The 21268-nt window shown below is 46.9% G+C and overlaps 1 protein-coding gene across 1 annotated transcript in view; it reads right to left on the bottom strand.

Moving 5' to 3' along the window:
• LOC144493945 (dynein axonemal heavy chain 8-like) overlaps positions 1-21268 on the bottom strand; it is a 1745965-nt gene that overhangs the window by 1612537 nt on the left and 112160 nt on the right. Inside the window, exon 8 of the mRNA XM_078213522.1 lies at positions 18381-18570. Coding sequence (XP_078069648.1) covers positions 18381-18570 — 190 coding nt within the window. The remainder of the gene's footprint in view (positions 1-18380; positions 18571-21268) is intronic.

The raw sequence follows: 21268 nt of genomic DNA, 5'->3' as shown, positions 1-21268 counted from the left end.
ATAGATAGGGTGAACGCTGGGAAGCTTTTTCCCAGGTCGGTGGTGACGTTCACAAGGGGTCATAGGTTCAAGGTGATGGAGGGGGAGGTTTAACACGGATATCAGAAGGACGTATTTTACGCAGAGGGTGGTGGGGGGCTGGAATGCGCTGCTAGGCAAAGTGGTGGAGGCGGACACACTGGGAACATTTAAGACTTATCTAGATAGCCATATGAACGGAGTGGGAATGGAGGGATACAAAAGAATGGTCTAGTTTGGACCAGGGAGCGGCCTGGGCTTGGAGGGCCGAAGGGCCTGTTCCTGTGCTGTATTGTTCTTTGTTCTTTGCTCTATAACCCTCCATCCTACTAAGTCCCATGTACTCATCCAGGAGTTTCTTAAAAGACCCAATTGAGTTTGCCTCCACCACCACTGACGGCAGCCGATTCCACTCGCCCACCACCCTCTGTGTGAAAAACTTCCCCCTAACATTTCCCCTGTACCTACCCCCCAGCACCTTAAACCTGTGTCCTCTCATAGCAGCCATTTCCACCCTGGGAAAAAGCATCTGAGAGTCCACCCGATCTATGCCTCTCAACATCTTATATAGCTCTATTAGGTCTCCTCTCATCCTACGTCTCTCCAAGGAGAAAAGACCGAGCTCCCTCAGCCGATCCTCATAAGGCATGCCACTCAATCCAGGCAACATCCTTGTAAATCTCCTCTGCACCCTTTCAATCTTTTCCACATCCTTCCTGTAATGAGGCGACCAGAACTGAGCACAGTACTCCAAGTGGGGTCTGACGAGGGTCTTATATAGCTGCATCATTATCCCCAGACTCCAAAACTCAATCCCTCGATTGATAAAGGCCAGCACACCATACGCCTTCTTAACCACCTCCTCCACCTGCGGGGCCGATTTTAGAGTCCTATGGACCTGGACCCCAAGGTCCTTCTGATCCTCTACAGTACTAAGAGTCTTTCCCTTAATATTGTACTCCTTCATCCCATTTGACCTGCCAAAATGGACCACTACGCATTTATCTAGGTTGAAGTCCATCTGTCACTTCTCCGCCCAATCTTGCATCCTATCTATGTCCCTCTGTAACTTCTGACACCCTCCAGACTATTCACAACCTCACCGACCTTCGTGTCGTCGGCAAACTTACCAACCCATCCCTCCACTTCCTCATCCAGGTCATTTATGAAAATGACAAACAGCAAGGGTCCCAGAACAGATCCCTGGGGCACACCACTGGTGACCGACCTCCATTTAGAAAAAATGAGAGAGAGAAAAATAAAACCTGTGAAGACTCCAGATAGCAACTGTCGATTTCTGGCAATATTATTGATGTTGTCTAAATTGCCTTAATTAATCAAAAAAAATGTTTGGAGGAGTCAAGGCTTTGTCAAGGGCAGATTGTGCCTTACGAGCCTGGTGGAGTTCTTCGAAAATGTGACTAAACACATTGACGAAGGGAAAGCGGTAGATGTGGTTTATGTGGATTTTAGCAAGGCGTTCGATAAGGTCCCCCATGCAAGGCTTCTAGAAAAAGTGAGAGGGCATAGGATCCAAGGGGCTGCTGCCCGGTGGATCCAGAACTGGCTTGCCCAAAGGAGGCAGAGAGTGGGCATAGATGGGTCTTTTTCTAAATGGAGGTCGGTCACCAGTGGTGTGCCCCAGGGATCTGTTCTGGGACCCTTGCTGTTTGTCATTTTCATAAATGACCTGGATGAGGAAGTGGAGGGATGGGTTGGTAAGTTTGCCGACGACACGAAGGTTGGTGGGGTTGTGGATAGTCTGGAGGGATGTCAGAAGTTACAGAGGGACATAGATAGGATGCAAGACTGGGCGGACAAGTGGCAGATGGACTTCAACCCAGTTAAAGGCGTCGTGGTCCATTTTGGTAGGTCAAATGGGATGAAGGAGTACAATATAAAGGGAAAGACTCTTAGTACTGTAGAGGATCAGAAGGACCTTGGGGTCCGGGTCCATAGGACTCTGAAATCGGCCCCGCAGGTGGAGGAGGTGGTTAAGAAGGCGTATGGTGTGCTGGCCTTTATCAATCGAGGGATTGAGTTTAGGAGTCCGGGGTTAATGATGCAGCTATATAAGACCCTCGTCAGACCCCACTTGGAGTACTGTGCTCAGTTCTGGTCACCTCATTATAGGAAGGATGTGGAAAAGATTGAAAGGGTGCAGAGGAGAGTTACAAGGATGTTGCCTGGATTGAGTGGCATGCCTTATGAGGATAGGCTGAGGGAGCTCGGTATTTTATCCTTGGAGAGACGAAGGATGAGAGGAGACCTAATAGAGGTGTATAAGATGTTGAGAGGCATAGATCAGGTGGACTCTCAGAGGCTTTTTCCCAGGGTGGAAATAGCTGCTGCGAGAGGACACAGGTTTAAGGTGCTGGGGGGTAGGTACAGGGGAGGTGTTAGGGGGAAGCTTTTCACACAGAGTGTGGTGGGCGAGTGGAATCGGCTGCCGTCAGTGGTGGTGGAGGCGAACTCAATAGGGTCTTTTAAGAGACTTCTGCATGAGTACATGGAGCTTAATAGGATGGAGGGTTATAGGTAGGTCTAGAAGGTAGGGATGTGTTCGGCACAACTTGTGGGCCGAAGGGCCTGTTTGTGCTGTAGTTTTTCTATATTTCTATGTTTCTATGAGTCTTCAGGCCAGTGGGAACTACAGGCCAGTGAGCCCCACATCTGTGGTGGGAAAGTTGTTGGAAGATATTTTGAGAGACAGGATCTACAGGCATTTAGAGATGCAAGGACTGATTAGGGACAGTCAGCATGGCTTTGTAAGTGGAAAATCATGTCTCACAAATTTGATTGAGTTCTTTGAAGGGATAACCAAGAAGGTAGATGATGGCAGTGCAGTTGATGTTGTCTAATGGACTTTAAGAAGGCTTTTGACAAGGTACTGCATGGTAGGTTGTTGCATAAGGTTAAATCTCACGGGATCCAGGGTGAGGTATCTAAATGGATACAAAATTGGCTTCATAGAACATAGAACATAGAACATTACAGCGCAGAACAGGCCCTTCGGCCCACGATGTTGCACCGACCAGTTAAAAAAAAAACTGTGACCCTCCAACCTAAACCAATTTCTTTTCGTCCATGAACCTATCTACGGATCTCTTAAACGCCCCCAAACTAGGCGCATTTACTACTGATGCTGGCAGGGCATTCCAATCCCTCACCACCCTCTGGGTAAAGAACCTACCCCTGACATCGGTTCTATAACTACCCCCCCTCAATTTAAAGCCATGCTCCCTCGTGCTGGATTTCTCCATCAGAGGAAAAAGGCTATCACTATCCACCCTATCTAAACCTCTAATCATCTTATATGTTTCAATAAGATCCCCTCTTAGCCGCCGCCTTTCCAGCGAAAACAATCCCAAATCCCTCAGCCTCTCCTCATAGGATCTCCCCTCCATACCAGGCAACATCCTGGTAAACCTCCTCTGCACCCTCTCCAAAGCCTCCACATCCTTCCTGTAATGTGGGGACCAGAACTGCACACAGTACTCCAAGTGCGGCCGCACCAGAGTTGTGTACAGTTGCAACATAACGCTACGACTCCTAAATTCAATCCCCCTACCAATAAACGCCAAGACACCATATGCCTTCTTAACAACCTTATCTACTTGATTCCCAACTTTCAGGGATCTATGCACACATACACCTAGATCCCTCTGCTCCTCCACACTATTCAAAGTCCTCCCGTTAGCCCTATACTCAACACATCTGTTATTCCTACCAAAGTGAATTACCTCACACTTCTCCGCATTAAACTCCATCCGCCACCTCTCGGCCCAACTTTGCAACCTGTCTAAGTCTTCCTGCAAACTACGACACCCTTCCTCACTGTCTACCACACCACCGACTTTGGTGTCATCAGCAAATTTGCTAATCCACCCAACTATACCCTCATCCAGATCATTAATAAATATTACAAACAGCAGTGGCCCCAAAACAGATCCCTGAGGTACACCACTTGTAACCGCACTCCATGATGAATATTTACTATCAACCACCACCCTCTGTTTCCTATCCGCTAGCCAATTCCTGATCCAATTTCCTAGATCACCCCCAATCCCATACATCTGCATTTTCTGCAGAAGCCTACCATGGTGAACCTTATCAAACGCCTTACTAAAATCCATATATACCACGTCCACTGCCTTGCCCCCATCCACCTCCTTGGTCACTTTCTCAAAAAACTCAATAAGGTTAGTAAGGCACGACCTACCTGCCACAAAACCATGCTGACTATCACCTATCAATTCATTACTCTCCAAATAACTATAAATCCTATCCCTTATAATTTTTTCCAACATCTTGCCGACAACAGAAGTGAGACTCACCGGTCTATAATTCCCGGGGAAGTCTCTGTTCCCCTTCTTAAACAATGGGACAACATTCGCTAACCTCCAATCTTCTGGTACTATACCAGAGGCCAACGACGACCTGAAGATCAGAGCCAGAGGCTCTGCAATCACTTCTCTTGCCTCCCAGAGAATCCTTGGATAAATCCCATCCGGACCAGGGGATTTATCTATTTTCAGACCCTCCAGAATATCCTGCACATCCTCCTTATCAACTGTAATACTGTCTATTCTACTCCCTTGCAACCCAGTGTCCTCCTCAGCTATATTCATGTCCCCTTGCGTGAACACCGAAGAGAAATATTGGTTCAATGCTTCACCAATCTCCTCCGGTTCCACACATAACTTCCCTCTGCCATCTATAACTGGCCCTAAACTTGCCCTAACCAACCTTCTGTTCTTGACATACCTATAGAACGCCTTAGGATTCTCTTTAACCCTATCCGCCAAAGTCTTCTCATGTCCTCTTTTAGCCCTTCTAAGCTCGCTCTTCAACTCCCTCTTAGCCAATCTAAAGCTTTCTAGTGCACTACCCGAGTGCTCACGTCTCATCCGAACATAAGCCTCCTTTTTCTTTTTAACCAACAAAGAAACTTTTTTGGTGCACCACGGTTCCCTAGCCCTACCAATTCCTCCTTGCCTGACAGGGACATACCTATCACAGACTCGCAGTAGCTGCTCCTTGAAAAAACTCCACATGTCGGACGTTCCCAGTCCCTGTAATCTCCTAGTCCAACCTATGTTTCCTAATTCTCTCCTAATAGCCTCATAATTACCCTTCCCCAGCTAAAACCACTGGCCCGAGGTTCATGCCTATCCCTTTCCATCACTAAGGTGAACGTAACCGAATTGTGGTCACTATCACCAAAATGCACACCAACTTCCAAGTCTAGCACCTGGTCTGGCTCATTTCCCAGCACCAGATCCAATGTAGCCTCACCTCTAGTTGGCCTGTCTACATACTGAGTCAAAAAACCTTCCTGCACGCTTTGAACAAAAACTGACCCCTCTAACGAGCTAGAGCTATAACAATTCCAGTCAATATTAGTCAAGTTAAAATCCCCCATAACAATTGCCCTATTACTTTCACTCCTAAGCAGGATTGACTCCGCAATCCTTTCCTCAACCTCTCTAGAACTTTTAGGAGGTCTATAAAAGACTCCCAACAGGGTGACCTCTCCTCTCCTATTTCTAATCTCCGCCCATACTACCTCAACAGATAAGTCCTCATCAAACCTCCTCTCTGACACTGTGATACAATCTCTGACCAATAATGCTACCCCTCCCCCTCTTCTACCTCCTTCCCTACTTCGACTAAAACATTTGAACCCCGGGACCTGCAGCATCCATTCCTGCCCCTGCTCTATCCATGTCTCTGAAATAGCCACAACATCGAAGTCCCAGGTACTGATCCACGCTGCAAGTTCACCCACTTTATTGCGAATACTCCTGGCATTGAAGTATACACATTTCAAACCCTGCTCCACCCCACCTCTGCAATGCCGTGCATTGCAGTCCCCATCCATGCATCCCTCACTTTCAGCCCCACTACTCAGGATCCCTCCCCCCCCCCGAATCAGTTTAAACCTCCTTGCATGGCCTTAGCAAATTTACCCCCCAGGATATTGGTCCCCTTCTGATTAAGGTGTAGACCATCCTTCTCATAGAGGTCACACCTTCCCCAGTACGAGCCCCAATTGCTTAAGTACCTGAACCCCTCCCTCCTGCACCATCCCCTCAGCCATGAATTCAAACCTTCCCTCTCCCTATTCCTCTCTAAACTATCCCGTGGTACAGGCAAGAGTCCAGAGATAACCACTCTGTCAGTCTTGGCCTTTAGTTTCCACCCCAACTCCATAAATCCCTGCCTAATATCCCCTTCCCCTATCCTCCCTATGTCGTGTGTCCCCACATGTACAATAACTTGTGGTTTATCTCCCTCCCCCCTAAGAATCCTGAATACCCTGTCAGACACATCCCGGACCCCAGCCCCTGGTAGGCAACACACCAACCCTGAGTCCCTACCTTTAGTTCCGACCCTCCTATCTGTCCCCTTAATTGTGGAGTCCCCAATCACAAGGCCCAGTCTTTTACAGCCCCTAACCACCTGAGCTTTCTCACTCGGCTCACCCCCAGAGATCTGCTCTCTATGCTCAGTTGATTCCTCCTCAACTGTAGCCTCCAGCACCGAAAACCTATTATGGAGGGGAACCGCCCCAGGGGATTGTCTTCCCGATTGCTTCTTACCCCTCCTCCTGGCATTGACCCAAGCCTCATTTCTAGGAGTTACTATTTCTCTATAACTCCTATCAACTTCCACCTCCGCCTCCCGAATTATGCGGAGTTCCTCTACCTCCCCCTCCAGCTCCTTTACACGCTCCTCCAGAAGCTGCAATCTAATGCACTTCTTACAACTAAAATCTCCTGAAACACTACTGGATTTCCTCACCACATACATCCCACAGGAGATGCAGCATACTGCCTGAACTGCCATCCCTGAAGCCATTACCAGCAAGAAAAAAAGAAAACAAAAAAAAAAACTTCCCCACACTTCCCCAACTGTCACTCTCCACTGCAGCCCGAGCAGCACTCCCTCACTGAGACACCAACTGTCACTCTCCACTGCAGCCCGAGCAGCACTCCCTCACTGAGACACCAACTGTCACTCTCTACTGCAGCCCGAGCAGCACTCCCACAGTGAGACACCAACTGTCACACTCTACTGCAGCCCGAGCTTTGACAGAAGCCAGAGGGTGGTTGTAGAGAATTGTTTTTCTACAATTGGAGGCCTGTGACCAGTGGTGTGCCTCAGGGATCAGTGCTGGGTCCACTGTTATTTGTCATTTATATTAATGATTTGGATGAGAACATAGGAGGCATGGTTAGTAAGTTTGCAGATGACACTAAGATTGGTGGCATAGTGGACAGTGAAGAAAGTTATCTCCAATTGCAACGGGATCTTGATCAATTGGGCCACTGGGCTGACGAATGGCAGATGGAGTTTAATTTAGATAAATGCAAGGTGATGCATTTTGGTAGATTGAACCAGGGCAGGACTTACTCAGTTCATGGTAGGGCGTTGGGGAGAGTTACAGAACAAAGAGATCGAGGGGTACATGTTCATAGCTCCTTGAAAGTGGAGTCACAGGTGGACAGAGTGGTGAAGAAGGCATTCGACATGTTTGGTTTCATCGGTCAGAACATTGAATACAGGAGTTGGGACGTCTTGTTGAAGTTGTACAAGACATTGGTAAGGTCACACTTGGAATACTGTGTGCAGTTCAGGTCACCCTATTATAAAAGGATATTATTAAACTAGAAAGAGTGCAGAGAAGATTTACCAGGATGCTACCGGGACTTTATGGTTTGAGTTATAAGGAGAGCTGGATAGACTGGGACCTTTTTCCTCTGGAGCGTAGGAGGATGAGGGGTGATCTTATAGAGGTCTATAAAATAATGAGGGGCACAGATCAGCTAGATCGCCAATATCTTTTCCCAAAGGTTGGGGAGTCAAAACTAGAGGGCATAGGTTTAAGGTGAGAGGGGAGAGATGCAAAAGTGTCCAAAGGGGCAATTTTTTCGCACATAGGGTGGTGAGTGTCTGGAACAAGCTGCCAGAGATAGTAGTAGAGGCGAGTACAATTTTGTCTTTTAAAAAGCATTTAGATGGTTACATGGATAAGATGGGTATAGAGGGATATGGGCCAAATGCAAGCAATTGGGATTAGTTTCGGGGTTTAAAAAAAGGGCGGCATGGACAAGTTGGGCCGAAGGGCCTGTTTCCATGCTGTAAACCTCGATGACTCTTGTTAGCTGTGTAAATGCAATCTTAAGTCTTTAAGTTTATTTTTTTTAAATCTTCAAATAAATGTTGAAATTATTTCTAAATTCTTCATTAACAGGTTTGAGATTTTGTCTCCTGACTTCATTTACGTTTTCATAAAATACAAATTGCAAATCATTGCGATAGCTTATTCAAATTTCTCTTTGGGATTTGGGAAACCTGGCAATTATCACCCACCATATCGTATCATAGAGTGCAGGTGCAATCCACTCCTATCATCCCTTAAATACAGATGACAATATTTATCATTGTCTCCACAGAACCAACTCAGCCCTGGTGTAACTGAAAGATAGAGTTCTGAGAGCCAGTATCTCAAACTCAAGACTAAGATCATGACTTACTGGACAGCAGTGAACCCCAAGCTTCTCTTTGCTTTAGAGTCTTTGACAACATACAGCATGCACCACAAAGCATTGGAGAAGTACCTTCAAATCCGGTGGTAACAAAAGCAATCCAATTGCAAGCCAATATGTGCAACATCAAAGATGCTAATCATTCCAAACTAGCTTTGCTGGGCAAATCATGCCATCAGTATGCCTGACACGTTACTCCCGAAGGAACTGCTCCATCAAAACTCAGTTATGGTGGGAGACTCTTGGGAGGGCAGCAGAAATGTTAGAGATGTGCACCACTGAAACGATCAAACATCCCGTTTGCTCATGGGAGTCCCTGTCATGTTGTTGAACAACCTACGACAGGATCATTTGGGAAAGCCCCAAACAGTCATCGTCGGAAAATGCAAAGGCAAAGACAAGAAGTTGGTGAGAGTGAACAAATTTTTTTTCTACTCATTCATGGGATGTGGGCATTGCTAACGAAGCCAACATTTGTTGTCCATTTCCAATTGCCCTTGAGAAGAGCTGCCCTCTTGAACTTCTGCACTCCACGTGTTGTAGGTATAGTCACAGTGTTAGGGAGGGAGTTTCAGAATTTTAACTCAGTGACAAGTGAAGGAATGGCAATAAACTTCTAACTCAGGATGGAGAGTGGCTTAGAGGGGAACTTTCAGGAGATGATATTTCCGTGTGTCTGGTACTCCCAAACTGCTAAATGGTAGCAGCCATGTGTTTGAAAAGTGCTCTCGAAGTAGCCTTGGTGAGTTCCTGTAGCGCATCTTGTAGATGGTACACACTGCTGCTACCATGTGGAGAGAGTGGAAGTTTGTGAATGGGGTGCCAACAGATTGCTTTGTCTTGGATGGTGCCAAGCTTCTTGAGTGTTGTTGGAGATACACTCTTCCAAGCAAGCGAAGATTTGATTTGACTTATTATTGTCATATGAATTGGGATACAATGACATGTATTGAATATAGTACTGTATTTTGTAACACTGCAGACTTATGCAATATAACTGACCCCAAATCATACCCTGAATGTGGTGGAGACTGCAGATCACAATTTGGACTAATCAGCTATCTCAAAACCCACTGAACAGAACTGGAAGTAAGTAATCCTCAATCCTGGACTACTGCAGAAGGAATTGGAGTGGATTTCTACTTAAATAGAATTGGCAGTGATGAAAATGGCTGAATGCTGCGTTGGGATTTCAAGTTTCAAGAAGGATGAAGATGGAAAAATGGCATGGGATGGAAAGAGTAGTCTAAATGAGTCTCCATCGCTCTGGTGGGAAACAATCAAGGGCAACATCAAGAGGTTCTTTATCCGAAAAGGGGTTCAGAAGGCCAGGGAGAGACGGGGGGAAATGTCCCGACTCCAGAAAAGCATGCAGGAGCTACTCCAACTGCAGTCGATGGGGGTGGATGTCAAGGAGGACCTCCGGGAGGTGAAGAGCCAGCAAGCCTCGCTCTTTGCCTCGGAGGCCTCCAAGGTTATCTTCCGGTCCAGGGTCCGCTCCGTGGAGCAGGACGAAACGTGCTCGCGCTTCTTCTTCCAGAAGATGCACAGAGAAACCTCTGTGATCACAAGCCTGAAGGAAGAAGATGGCTCTGTAAGGTCATCGCAGTCTGATATCCTGAGGATTTGCAAATCCTTCTATGCCGGACTGTATGACCTGAAGCCAACAGACAGCACGGCCTCCCAGTCTTTCCTGTCGTCTATCACGCAAGTCTTGGACGACGGCGAGCGGGAGAGCCTGGACAGACCGGTAGCTCTGGATGAGCTGACAAAGGCAGTCGAGTCCCTTCAGAAGGGTAAAACTCCCGGTAGCGACGCTTACCGGCTGAGTTTTACTCGGCGTTGTGGGACTTGACGGGCCCGGACCTCCTGGAAGTATACGAGAGTATGCTTCTGGAAGGCAGCATGTCAGGATCCATGAGGAAAGGCATCATTACCCTCATCTACAAGCAGAAGGGGGAAAGGGAAGAAATTAGAAATTGGAGACCTATTTCACTATTGAATGTGGATTACAAGATTCTGGCCAAGGTCATCGCCAACCGGGTCAAGTCTGCTCTGGGGTCAGTGATCCATCCTGATCAAACCTGTGCTGTACCCGGCAGGAAGGTCTTTGATAGCCTCGCGCTACTCAGGGATACGATCGCCTACGTGCAGGACAGGCATGGGATGGACAATCCTTTGGACACCTGCCTCATCAGTCTAGACCAGGAGAAGGCGTTTGACAGAATATCGCACAGCTACATGATGGATGTGCTCTCCAAAATGGGGTTTGGGGAGGGAATCTGCAATCGGATCCAACTGCTCTACACAGACATCAGTAGCGCAGTTTCAATCAATGGGTGGGAATCAGATATGTTTCAAATCAGGTCTGGAGTCAGGCAGGGCTGCCCTCTCTCCTCCGTCCTTTTTGTGTGCTGCATTGAACCCTTTGCCGAGGCCCTCAGAAGCGACCCAGGCATCAAAGGGCTTACAATCCCAGGCAGCGGAGGGACGCAAGTCAAAGCCTCCCTCTACATGGATGACGTGGCTGTTTTCTGCTCGGACCCCTCGTCTGTTCGCAGGCTTCTTCGAGTATGTGAGCAGTTCGAGCTGGCCTCGGGAGCCAAAGTCAACCAGGGTAAGAGTGAGGCCATGTTCTTTGGGAACTGGCCTGACACATCCTTTGTCCCCTTCACCATCAGGGCAGACTACCTCAAGGTGCTGGGGATATGGTTCGGAGCGGCAGGGGCATGCGCCAAAAACTGGGAGGAGCGCATCGCCAAAGCCAGACAAAAATTGGGATTGTGGGAGCAACGCTCCCTCTCCATTACTGGGAAGAACCTTGTGATCCGATGCGAGGTTCTGTCCGTGTTGTTGTACGTGGCGCAGGTGTGGCCTCTCCCCAAGTCCTGCGCAGCAGCAGTGACCCGGGCCATCTTCAAGTTCATCTGGAGATCAAAGATGGATCGTATCCGCAGGGAGGCGATGCACAAATCTCCAGAGAATGGAGGGAAAAACGTCCCCAACGCCGCCCTCATCCTGATGGCCACCTTTGTGTGCGGCTGCATCAAGCTGTGTGTAGATCCTCGGTACAGTAACAGCAAGTGCCACTATTTTTTGAGGTTCTACCTGTCCCAAGTGTTGCGGAGGATGGGTCTGGCCACATTGCCGCGGAACGCTCCAAGTAGTTGGACCGTACCGCAGCACCTGTCCTTCGTGGAGAAATTCTTCCGGAAACACACCTTTGACCACATGGCTATCAAGCAGTGGTCAGCACGTAATGTCCTTGAGGCCCTGAGAGAGAAGGAGACGGCAGATCCTGTCGGATGGTTCCCTGAGCGGACTGTCAATGTCATTTGGCAGAATGCCTCATCACCAGAACTCACAAACAAGCACCAAGACCTGGCTTGGCTGGTGGTGAGAAGGGCACTCCCCGTCAGATCCTTTATGCACGCCCGGGGTCTCAACCTCACCGCACGCTGCCCTTGAAGCGGCTGCGGGGCTGATGAGACGGTCGCACACCTCCTTGTGGAATGTGCCTTTGCAAAGAAGGTCTGGAACGAGATGCAGTGGTATTTGTCGCGGTTCGTCCCGGGCAGCTCGGTGACGCAGGACTCTGTGCTCTACGGGCTGTTTCCGGGGACGCACACTGAGACAAATATCAACTGCTGCTGGAGGGTCATCAACTCGGTGAAGGACGCGCTTTGGTCCGCCCGAAACTTGCTGATCTTCCAGCTGAAAGAATTGTCCTCGACCGAGTGTTGCAGACTGGCACATTCCAAGGTCCAGGACTACGTGCTCAGGGACGCGCTCAAGCTTGGGGCAGCCGCCGCCAAGGCACAATGGGGAAAGGCCACCGTGTAAAGCGTCTCAACCGAGGCAGACCGAGGGCCGGGTAACTGCAGAATACCCTCGGCCTGCGTAACTGTGTGCCAACCTGAAAAATAACGGCACACAGTAAACTCTGACACATGTATATAGTTTTAAGAAATGAAATGTAACGAAATGTAATGTTTTTGTAAATGAGCACGGTATTGTACTGTAAAAATGATTCCTTTTTGCACTGTTTATGACTTTTGGATCTGTAATTTTGCAATGTTTTATCGGAGAGTTTTTTTTGTGAATAAAGTATATTTTTGAAATTAAAAAAAAAAGTGTATGGACGGCAGCCGTAAAAAAAAAAGTGTATGGACGGCAGCCCATGGTCGGCCGCACTTGGTTGAGGTCATTAGGTTACGCTGAGGCTTCATATGTTTCATATGAAGCAATTTTTAAAAGCGGCATCTCGGCCTTTTGGCTAAGATGCAAATGAGCTCAAGTCTTGGAGGAGGAACCTCCCCCTTCTCCAATCAGCTTGGCTCATGTAGATCAGGCCCAGGACAGGGTGGTTTGGTCGCTCGCCCTGTCTTGTCAGCCTGGATCTGAAATGTCTCAACTCGTTGAGACTCTGAATTGGATTTGATTTGATTGAATTGGAAAAGTTAAAAAAAAGTAGTGCTGATAGGCTGTTGTGAGGCAGATTTGCATAGATACAGTCACTGCTTCCAGAAGGTGATCCATTAGAAGACGGCCTCCCTGTTCAAGTGAAGGCAAGCTTGCAGCAGAGGGCAGTAGGGCGGTGATGCTGATTGGCTATTGCAGGGAAGGTTTGCATAGGTGCAGTTACAGCTTGCAGAAGGTGGAACACTTCAATACCTTAAGTACAACCTAACCAAAGTTTTATAAAGCTGCAATATGACATCCTGATTCTAGCACTCAATGCCCCGACCAATAAAGGCAAGCAAGCCTTCTTTACCAGGCTATCTGCTTGCGTGGTCACATTCAGGGAGCTCTGGACTTGAACCTCAGCTTGAACTGACTCTGGATCACTTCAAGACACCCTTCGTGTTCAAGTGAAAGCAAGTGGTCAGCATAGCGGTGATGCTGATTGGCTGTTGCCGGGAAGATTTGCATAGGTGCAGTCACTTCTTCTAGGCGGTGGACCTTCGGAAGACATCTTCCGTGTTCAAGTTAAAGCAAGTATGGGGCAGGGGACAGCACAGCAGCGATGCTGATAGGCTGTTATGAGGAAGATTTGCACAGTTGCAGTCACTGCTTCCAGAAGATGGTCCACTGGAAGATATCCTCTGTGTTCAAGTGAAGGCAAGTGTGCAGCAGAGGGCAGCAGGGTGGTGATGCTGATTGGCTGTTGCAGGTAAGGCGCAGTCACTGCTTCCAGAAGACGGATCACTTCAAGACACCCTCCGTGTTCAAATGAAAGCAAATGGGCAGCATAGCGGCGATGCTGATTGACTGTTGCAGGGAAGATTTGCATTGGCGCAGTCACAGCTTCCAGGAGGTGGACCTTTGGGAAAAAACCTTCTGTGTTCAAGTTAAGGCAAGCGTGCAACAGTGGGCAGCAGAGTGGCTGTTGTGGGGAAGATTTGCGTAGGTGCAGTCACTGCTTCCAGAAGCTAGACCTTTGGAAGACACCTACTGTGTTCAAGTGAAGGCAAGTGTGCAGCAGGGGGTAGCACAGCGATGATGCTGATAGGCTCCCATGGGGAACATCTGCATAGGCGCAGTCACTGCTTCCACTAGAAGACATTCTCCATGTTCAAGTAAAGCCAAGCGTGCAGCAGAGCAGCAATGCTCTTTGGCTGTTGCGGGGAAGATTTGCATAGGCACAGTCACTGTTTCCAGAAGATGAACCTCTAGAAGACACCCTCCGTGTTCAAGTTAAGGCAAGCGTGCAGCAGAGCTGCAACGCTGATTGGCTGTTACAGGGAAGATTTGCATAGGCGCAGTCACTACTTCCAGAAGACGGACCTCTTCAAGACACCCTCCATGTTCAGGTGAAAGCAAGCGGGCAGCAAAGTGCTGATGCTGATTGGCTGTTGTGGGGAAGATTTGCATAGGTGAAGTCACTGCTTCTGGAAGGTGGACCTTCGGAAGACACCTACCGTGTTCAAACGAAGGCAAGCGTGAGCAAAGGGCAGTAGAGCGGCGACACTGTCTGTTGCAGGGAAGATTTGCATAGGTGCAGTCATTGCTCCCAGAAGTTGGATCTTTGGAAAACATCCTCTGTGTTCAAGTTAAAGCAAACGTGCAGCAGAGGGCAGAAGGGCAGTGATGCTGATTGGCTGTTGCAGGGAAGATTTGCATCGAAGCAGTCACTGCTTCCAGAAAGTGGATCAATGGAAGACATCTTCCGTGTTCAAGTGAAGGCAAGTGTGCAGCAGAGTAGGGACTCTGATTGGCTGTTTCAGGGAAGATTTGCATAGGTGCAGTCACTACTTCCAGAAGGCGGACCTCTTCAAGACACCCTCAGTGTTCAAGTGAAAGCAAGCAGGCAGCATAGTGGGGATGCTGATTGGCTGTTGTGGGGAAGATTTGCATAGGTCCAGTCACTGTTTCCAGGAGGTGGACCTTCAGTAGACACATACCGTATTCAAGTGAAGGCAGGGGGGCAGCACAGCAGTGCCGCAGGTTGGCTGTTGCAGGGAAGATTTAGATATGTGCAGTCACTGCTTCCAGATGATGGACCTCTGGAAGACACCCTCCATGTTCAAGTGACCAGCAGTGTGATTCAGGGATTGGTACTGTGTCCACTGTTATTTATCATTTTTATTAATGATTTGGATGCGATTTTAAGAGGTGTGGTCAGTAGGTTTGCAGATGATACCAAGATTGGTGGCATATTGGACATTGAAGAAGGTTATCTAGGATTGCAATGCGATCTTGATCATTTGGGCCACTGGGCTGATGAATGGCAGGTATGGTAGATCGAACCAGGGAAGGACTTACTCAGTTAATGGTAGCATTTTGAGGAGAGTTATAGAACAAAGAGATCTAGGGGTACAGATTCATTGCTCCTTGAAAGTGGAGTCACAAGTCACGGTGCTGAGTGGTGAGAACATTGATTACAGGGGTTGGGACATCTTGTTGAAGCTGTACAAGAGATTGGTAAGGCCACAATTGGAATGCTGTGTACAGTTCTGGTCACCCTATTATAGAAAGGATATTATTAAATTAAAAGAGTACAGAAACGATTTACTCGGATGCGAGTTATAAGGAGAGGCTGGATAGACTGGGACTTTTTTCCCTGGAGCATAGGAAACTTAGGGGTGATCTTACAGGGATCTATAAAATAATGAGGGGCATAGATCAGCTAGTCAATATCTTTTCCCAAATGTCGGGAGTCTATAACTAGAGGGCATGGCTTTAAGGTGAGAGGGGAGAGATACAAAAGGGTTCATAAGGGCAATCTTTTCACAGAGGGTGGTGAGTGTTTGAAACAAGCTGCCAGAGGTAGTAGTAGAGGCGGGTACAATTTTGTCTTTTATAAAGCATTTAGAAAGTTACATGGGTAAAATGGGGACAATTAGCTTAGTAGTTAAAAAAAAAGGATGGCATGGATAAGTTGGTTGGAAGGGTCTGTTTCCATGCTGTATTGCACTATGACATGCTGCTTCCACTGTGCATCAGTGGTGGAAAACCATGTTGACTCTACCTGATTGCATTGAGATTTTCTAAGTGTCCCAGTATAACCCACTCAATAATAGATTAGTCACAGAAAGTTTGAGTTGTTTTTTCCAAGGGTGGAAGAGCAAATTACTAGGAGGCATAGGTTTAGGGTGCAAGGGGCAGGGTTTAAAGGAGATGTACGAGGCAAGTTTTTTACACAGAGGATGGTGGGTGCCTGGAACTCGCTGCCAGGGGAGGTAGTGGAAGCAGATATGATAGTGACTTTTAAGGGGTGTCTTGACAAATACATGAATAGGATGGGACTAGAGAGATATGGTCCCCGGGAGAGTAGGGAAGAGTAGCTTGGAAGGCTGAAGGGCCTGTTCCTGTGCTGTAATTTTCTTTATTCTTTGTTCTTTGTGCTAATGGTACAACTACACACAGATTTAAGGTTTTGCGCAAGAGACACAGGGGGGGATATGAAATACAACTTACTTTATGCAGTGAGTGGTAATGATCTGGAACTTGCTGCTCATGAGGGTGCTGCAGGCAGAGATGATGAATGATTTCAATAGGAAATTGAATGTGCATTTGAATTAAGGCTGAACAGTGACAGGACTAGAGTAGGGGAATGGAACTGATTGAATTGCTCTACAGAGGCAGCATTGACTCAATGGACGAATGACCTGTTTCTATGCTATAGATTAGTCAATGATTCTGGTCCCCTTAATGTGAGCCTGACCTTGTAAATAAGACTATCTGTATTCAACCCAGTGCAGGTCCAAACAATAGGTCACAAGTGTGAACAGCATCGAGAGTCAAAATTAAGACCAGGAAATCCTGCAAAGGTAACTTTTATTCTATAGATCCATTCCAAAATGACTCAAAACTATCATCAGTGATTTCACTGGAGCATCAAACAAAACTCTTGGAATCAAATAGTTACTTCAAAAAAATTGATTCATTTTACAATCTCTGCTGCTTTATGATGCTCACTAGAAAAGAGTTCACTTTACATTGAAAATGCAACTCCAGATGGGGTAGAAGAACAATGTGATCTCACAAAACAAATATATCAATCTGTAAAGTTTCGCCATAGCTAAACCAAAACAAACAGATCACGAGATTTTATTTCTAGAGCAATAGGGTTGAAAAGTACCTCGAACTTAGAGTATTGTATGAGTTGCAATATTATGAAAACGATATGGAAGCCCTGGAGTGGGTTCAGAATTTAGCAAGGATGGTGCCAGAAATGAATGGATTAACATTATCAGGAAAGGATTGACAGGATGAATGTCTACTCTTTAGAAAAATGTTTCATAATTTTAGACCTTTTTTAAAGTTTATGCAGAGGGGAGGATTTTCTACTCCCATTGTGGCATGTTTTGCGATGGCGGAGGCAGTCCACTATTGACCTTCAGTGGGATCCTCTGGTCCTGCTACTGTCAACGGAGTTTTCCGTTGTTCGCACACTCTGCCACCTGGAACCCGCAGTGGGGGGCTGGCTGTCAGTGGAAACGGAAGATCCTGCCGGAGGGAATGGCTGCAAAATCCCGCCCAGAGGGTTTGTTTCCTCTTGTTAGAAATAATAAGAGGCCACCAAATTTAGATTATTATCATGATATCCAGTAGGGTATTCAAAAGAAACATCTTCAACCAAGGAGAGATAAGAATGTGGAACTCGCAATCACCTGGAATGGTTGAAGCATATCTATGCTTTTAACCAGGAAAGTAGACAAGCACACGAGGGGGGTGGAAATGGATGGTTATAATGGTAGAATTAGATGAGAAAAGATAGGAGGAAGTTCAAGTGGAACATAAACTCTGATGTGCACTGATTAGGCTGCATGGCCTACTTCTGATTAAACCACAATACTCCTTTGTTTTCTTTTCATTCTCCAGTCTTATCATGTTGATTGATCAATCACAAGATAGTAGTATCTATGTTGCCAATTAAATACCATGATATGGCCAAAACTATGGCGGCACGGTAGCACAGTGGTTAGCACTGCTGCTTCACAGCTCCAGGGACCTAGGTTCGATTCCCGGCTTGGGTCACTGTCTGTGTGGAGTTTGCACATTCTCCTCGTGTCTGCGTGGGTTTCCTCCGGGTGCTCCGGTTTCCTCCCACAGTCCAAAGATGTGCGGGTTAGGTTGATTGGCCATGCTAAAATTGCCCCTTAGTGTCCTGGGATGCGTGGATTAGCAGTTAAAATATGTAGGGATATGGGGGTAGGGCCTGGGTGGGATTGTGGTCGGTGCAGACTCGATGGGCCGAATGGCCTCTTTCTGTACTGTAGGGTTTCTATGATTTCTGGTTTTTAAAAACCTACTATTTATAACCTGTAATTCACAGCCCAATTGAACTTTAAAACGCCTTACCATTTAAGAAAGTGATGTATCTGCGAATAATGTCCTTGAAAGCTTTCTTCTTTCTCTCCCCATGTACAGATTGGTTAAGTGCTCCCCAGTTTCCAGTTGTAGCAATAGCTGGCATGAAAATATTTTCCAGCATTGTCGCAGCACCAGTAAGTATTCCATCAGTACAATCCAAGACACAAAATGATGCTTCCTGTAAATAGGCAGACCAGTTAATCAAGAACAGCTATTTCTAAAACTGCTAGAAAAATGCACTGCATGACCGGAGGTCACATCCCTTAGTTTCTAGTGTCAGTCAACACTCAAAGAAAATTAATGATTATCTACCTGGTGAGTAATTGATATTAATTCAATCTGGAGCATCTAATATTTCACGAACGTTACTCTGGTCATGTCAGCTTTAGGGCGGATGATGGATTAAAACATATAATTGTCAAGATTCTGCACTAAGAAAATTGCCAAGATTTTCTAAAGCAGAATGAGGATGCCGTAAAATTTATTCTTGCCAAATGCAAAATGAACTTTCATTCACTGTTGTTTAGAAGATGAACATAATTTAAATAATCAGTATAAACCATAGGCATCATGAGTATGACTGATTCGAAACTCACCCATCCAAAGAAGAAATAAATAAGATGGTGCAGGATTATAAGCAACTTAACGAGCAAAAACAAAACATACGAACATAAGAACATAAGAAATAGGAGCAGGAGTAGGCCATCTAGCCCCTCGAGCCTGCCCCGCCATTCAATAAGATCATGGCTAATCTGAAGTGGATCAGTTCCACTTACCCGCCTGATCTCTATAACCCCTAATTCCCTTACCGATCAGGAATCCATCTATCCGTGATTTAAACATATTCAATGAGGTAGCCACCACCACTACAGTGGGCAGGGAATTCCAGAGATTCACCACCCTCTGAGAGAAGAAGTTCCTCCTCAACTCTGTCCTAAACATGACCCACCTTTATTTTGAGGCTGTGTCCTCTAGTTCTAGTTTCCTTTCTAAGTGGAAAGAATCTCTCCACCTCTACCCTGGCCAGCCCCTTCATTATCTTATAGGTCTCTATAAGATCCCCCCTCAGCCTTCTAAATTCCAACGAGTACAAACCCAATCTGCTCAGTCTCTCCTCATAATCAACACCCCTCATCTCTGGTATCAACCTGGTGAACATTCTCTGCACTCCCTCCAAGGCCAATATATCCTTCCGCAAATAAGGGGACCAATACTGCACACAGTATTCCAGCTGCGACCTCACCAATGCCCTCTACAGATGCAGCAAGACATCTCTGCTTTTATATTCTATCCCCCTTGCGATATAGGCCAACATCCCATTTGCCTTCTTGATCACCTGTTGCACCTGCAGACTGGGTTTTTGCGTCTAATGCACAAGGACCCCCAGGTCCCTCTGCACAGCAGCATGTTGTAATTTCTTTCCATTTAGATAATAATCCAATTTGCTATTATTTCTTCCAAAGTGAATAACCTCGCATTTGTTAACGTTATACTCCATCTGCCAGATCCTCGCCCACTCACTCAGCCTGTCCAAATCTCTCTACAGACCTTCTACGCCCTCCACACGATTCACTTTTCCACTGATCTTTGTGTGGTCTGCAAACTTTGTTGCCCTACACTCAGTCCCCTCCTCCAGATCGTCTATATAAATGGTAAATAGTTGAGGCCCCAGTACCGATCCCTGCGGCACGCCACTAGTTACCATCTGCCAACCAGAAAAGCACCCATTTATTCCGACTCTCTGCTTCCTGTTGGATAGCCAATCCCCAATCCACGCTAACACCCTACCCCCAACTCCGTGTGACCCAATCTTCTTCAGCAATCTTCTTCAGCAGCACGGTAGCACAGTGCTTAGCACTGCTGCTTTACAGCTCCAGGGTCCCGGGTTCGATTCCCGGCTCGGGTCACTGTCTGTGTGGAGTTTGCACATTCTCCTCGTGTCTGCGTGGGTTTCCTCCGGGAGCTCCGGTTTCCTCCCACAGTCCCAAGATGTGCGGGTTAGGTTGATTAGCCAGGTTAAAAATTGCCCCTTAGAGTCCTGAGATGCGTAGGTTAGTGGGATTAGCGGGTAAATATGTGGGGGTAGGGCCTGGGTGGGATTGTGGTCGGTGCAGACTCGATGGGCCGGATGGCCTCCTTCTGCACTGTAGGGTTTCTATGATTTCTATGAACCTTTTGTGAGGCACCTTATCAAACGCCTTTTGGAAATCCAAAAACACCGCATCCACCGGTTCCCCTCCGTCAACCGCACTAGTCACATCTTCATAAAAATCCAACAAGTTCGTCAAGCACGACTTTCCCCTCATGAATCCATGCTGTGTCTGCTTAATCGAACCATTCTTATCCAGATGGCCTGCTATTTCTTCTTTAATGATGGATTCCAGCATTTTCCCAACTACAGACGTTAAGCTAACCGGCCTGTAGTTACCCGCCTTTTGTCTATTTCCTTTTTTAAACAGCGGCGTAACATTAGCCGTTTTCCAATCCGCCGGCACTACCCCAGAATGCAACGAATTTTGATAAATAACCACTAACGCATCCGCTATTACCTCTGACATTTCTTTCAGTACCCTGGGATGCATTCCATCCGGGCCCGGGGACTTGTCCACCTTCAGTCCCATTAGTCTACCAAGCACTGCCTCCCTGGTAACATTAATTGTATTGAGTACCTCTCCTCCTACCAACCCGCTATCGTTAATATTCAGTAAACTATTTGTGTCTTCCACCGTGAAGACCGACACAAAAAACTTATTTAAAGTTTCAGCCATTTCCTCATTTCCCACTATTAAATCCCCCCTCTCGTCTTCCAAGGGTCCAACATTCACTCTTGCCACTCTATTCCTTTTTATATATTTGTAAAAGCTTTTACTATCATT

The sequence above is a fragment of the Mustelus asterias genome, chromosome 5 (assembly GCF_964213995.1).
Source record: "Mustelus asterias chromosome 5, sMusAst1.hap1.1, whole genome shotgun sequence".
NCBI classification, from domain to species: Eukaryota; Metazoa; Chordata; class Chondrichthyes; order Carcharhiniformes; family Triakidae; genus Mustelus; species Mustelus asterias.
The sequence above is the reverse complement of the archived record's forward strand: the minus strand, read 5'-3'. Positions and strand labels throughout refer to the sequence as shown.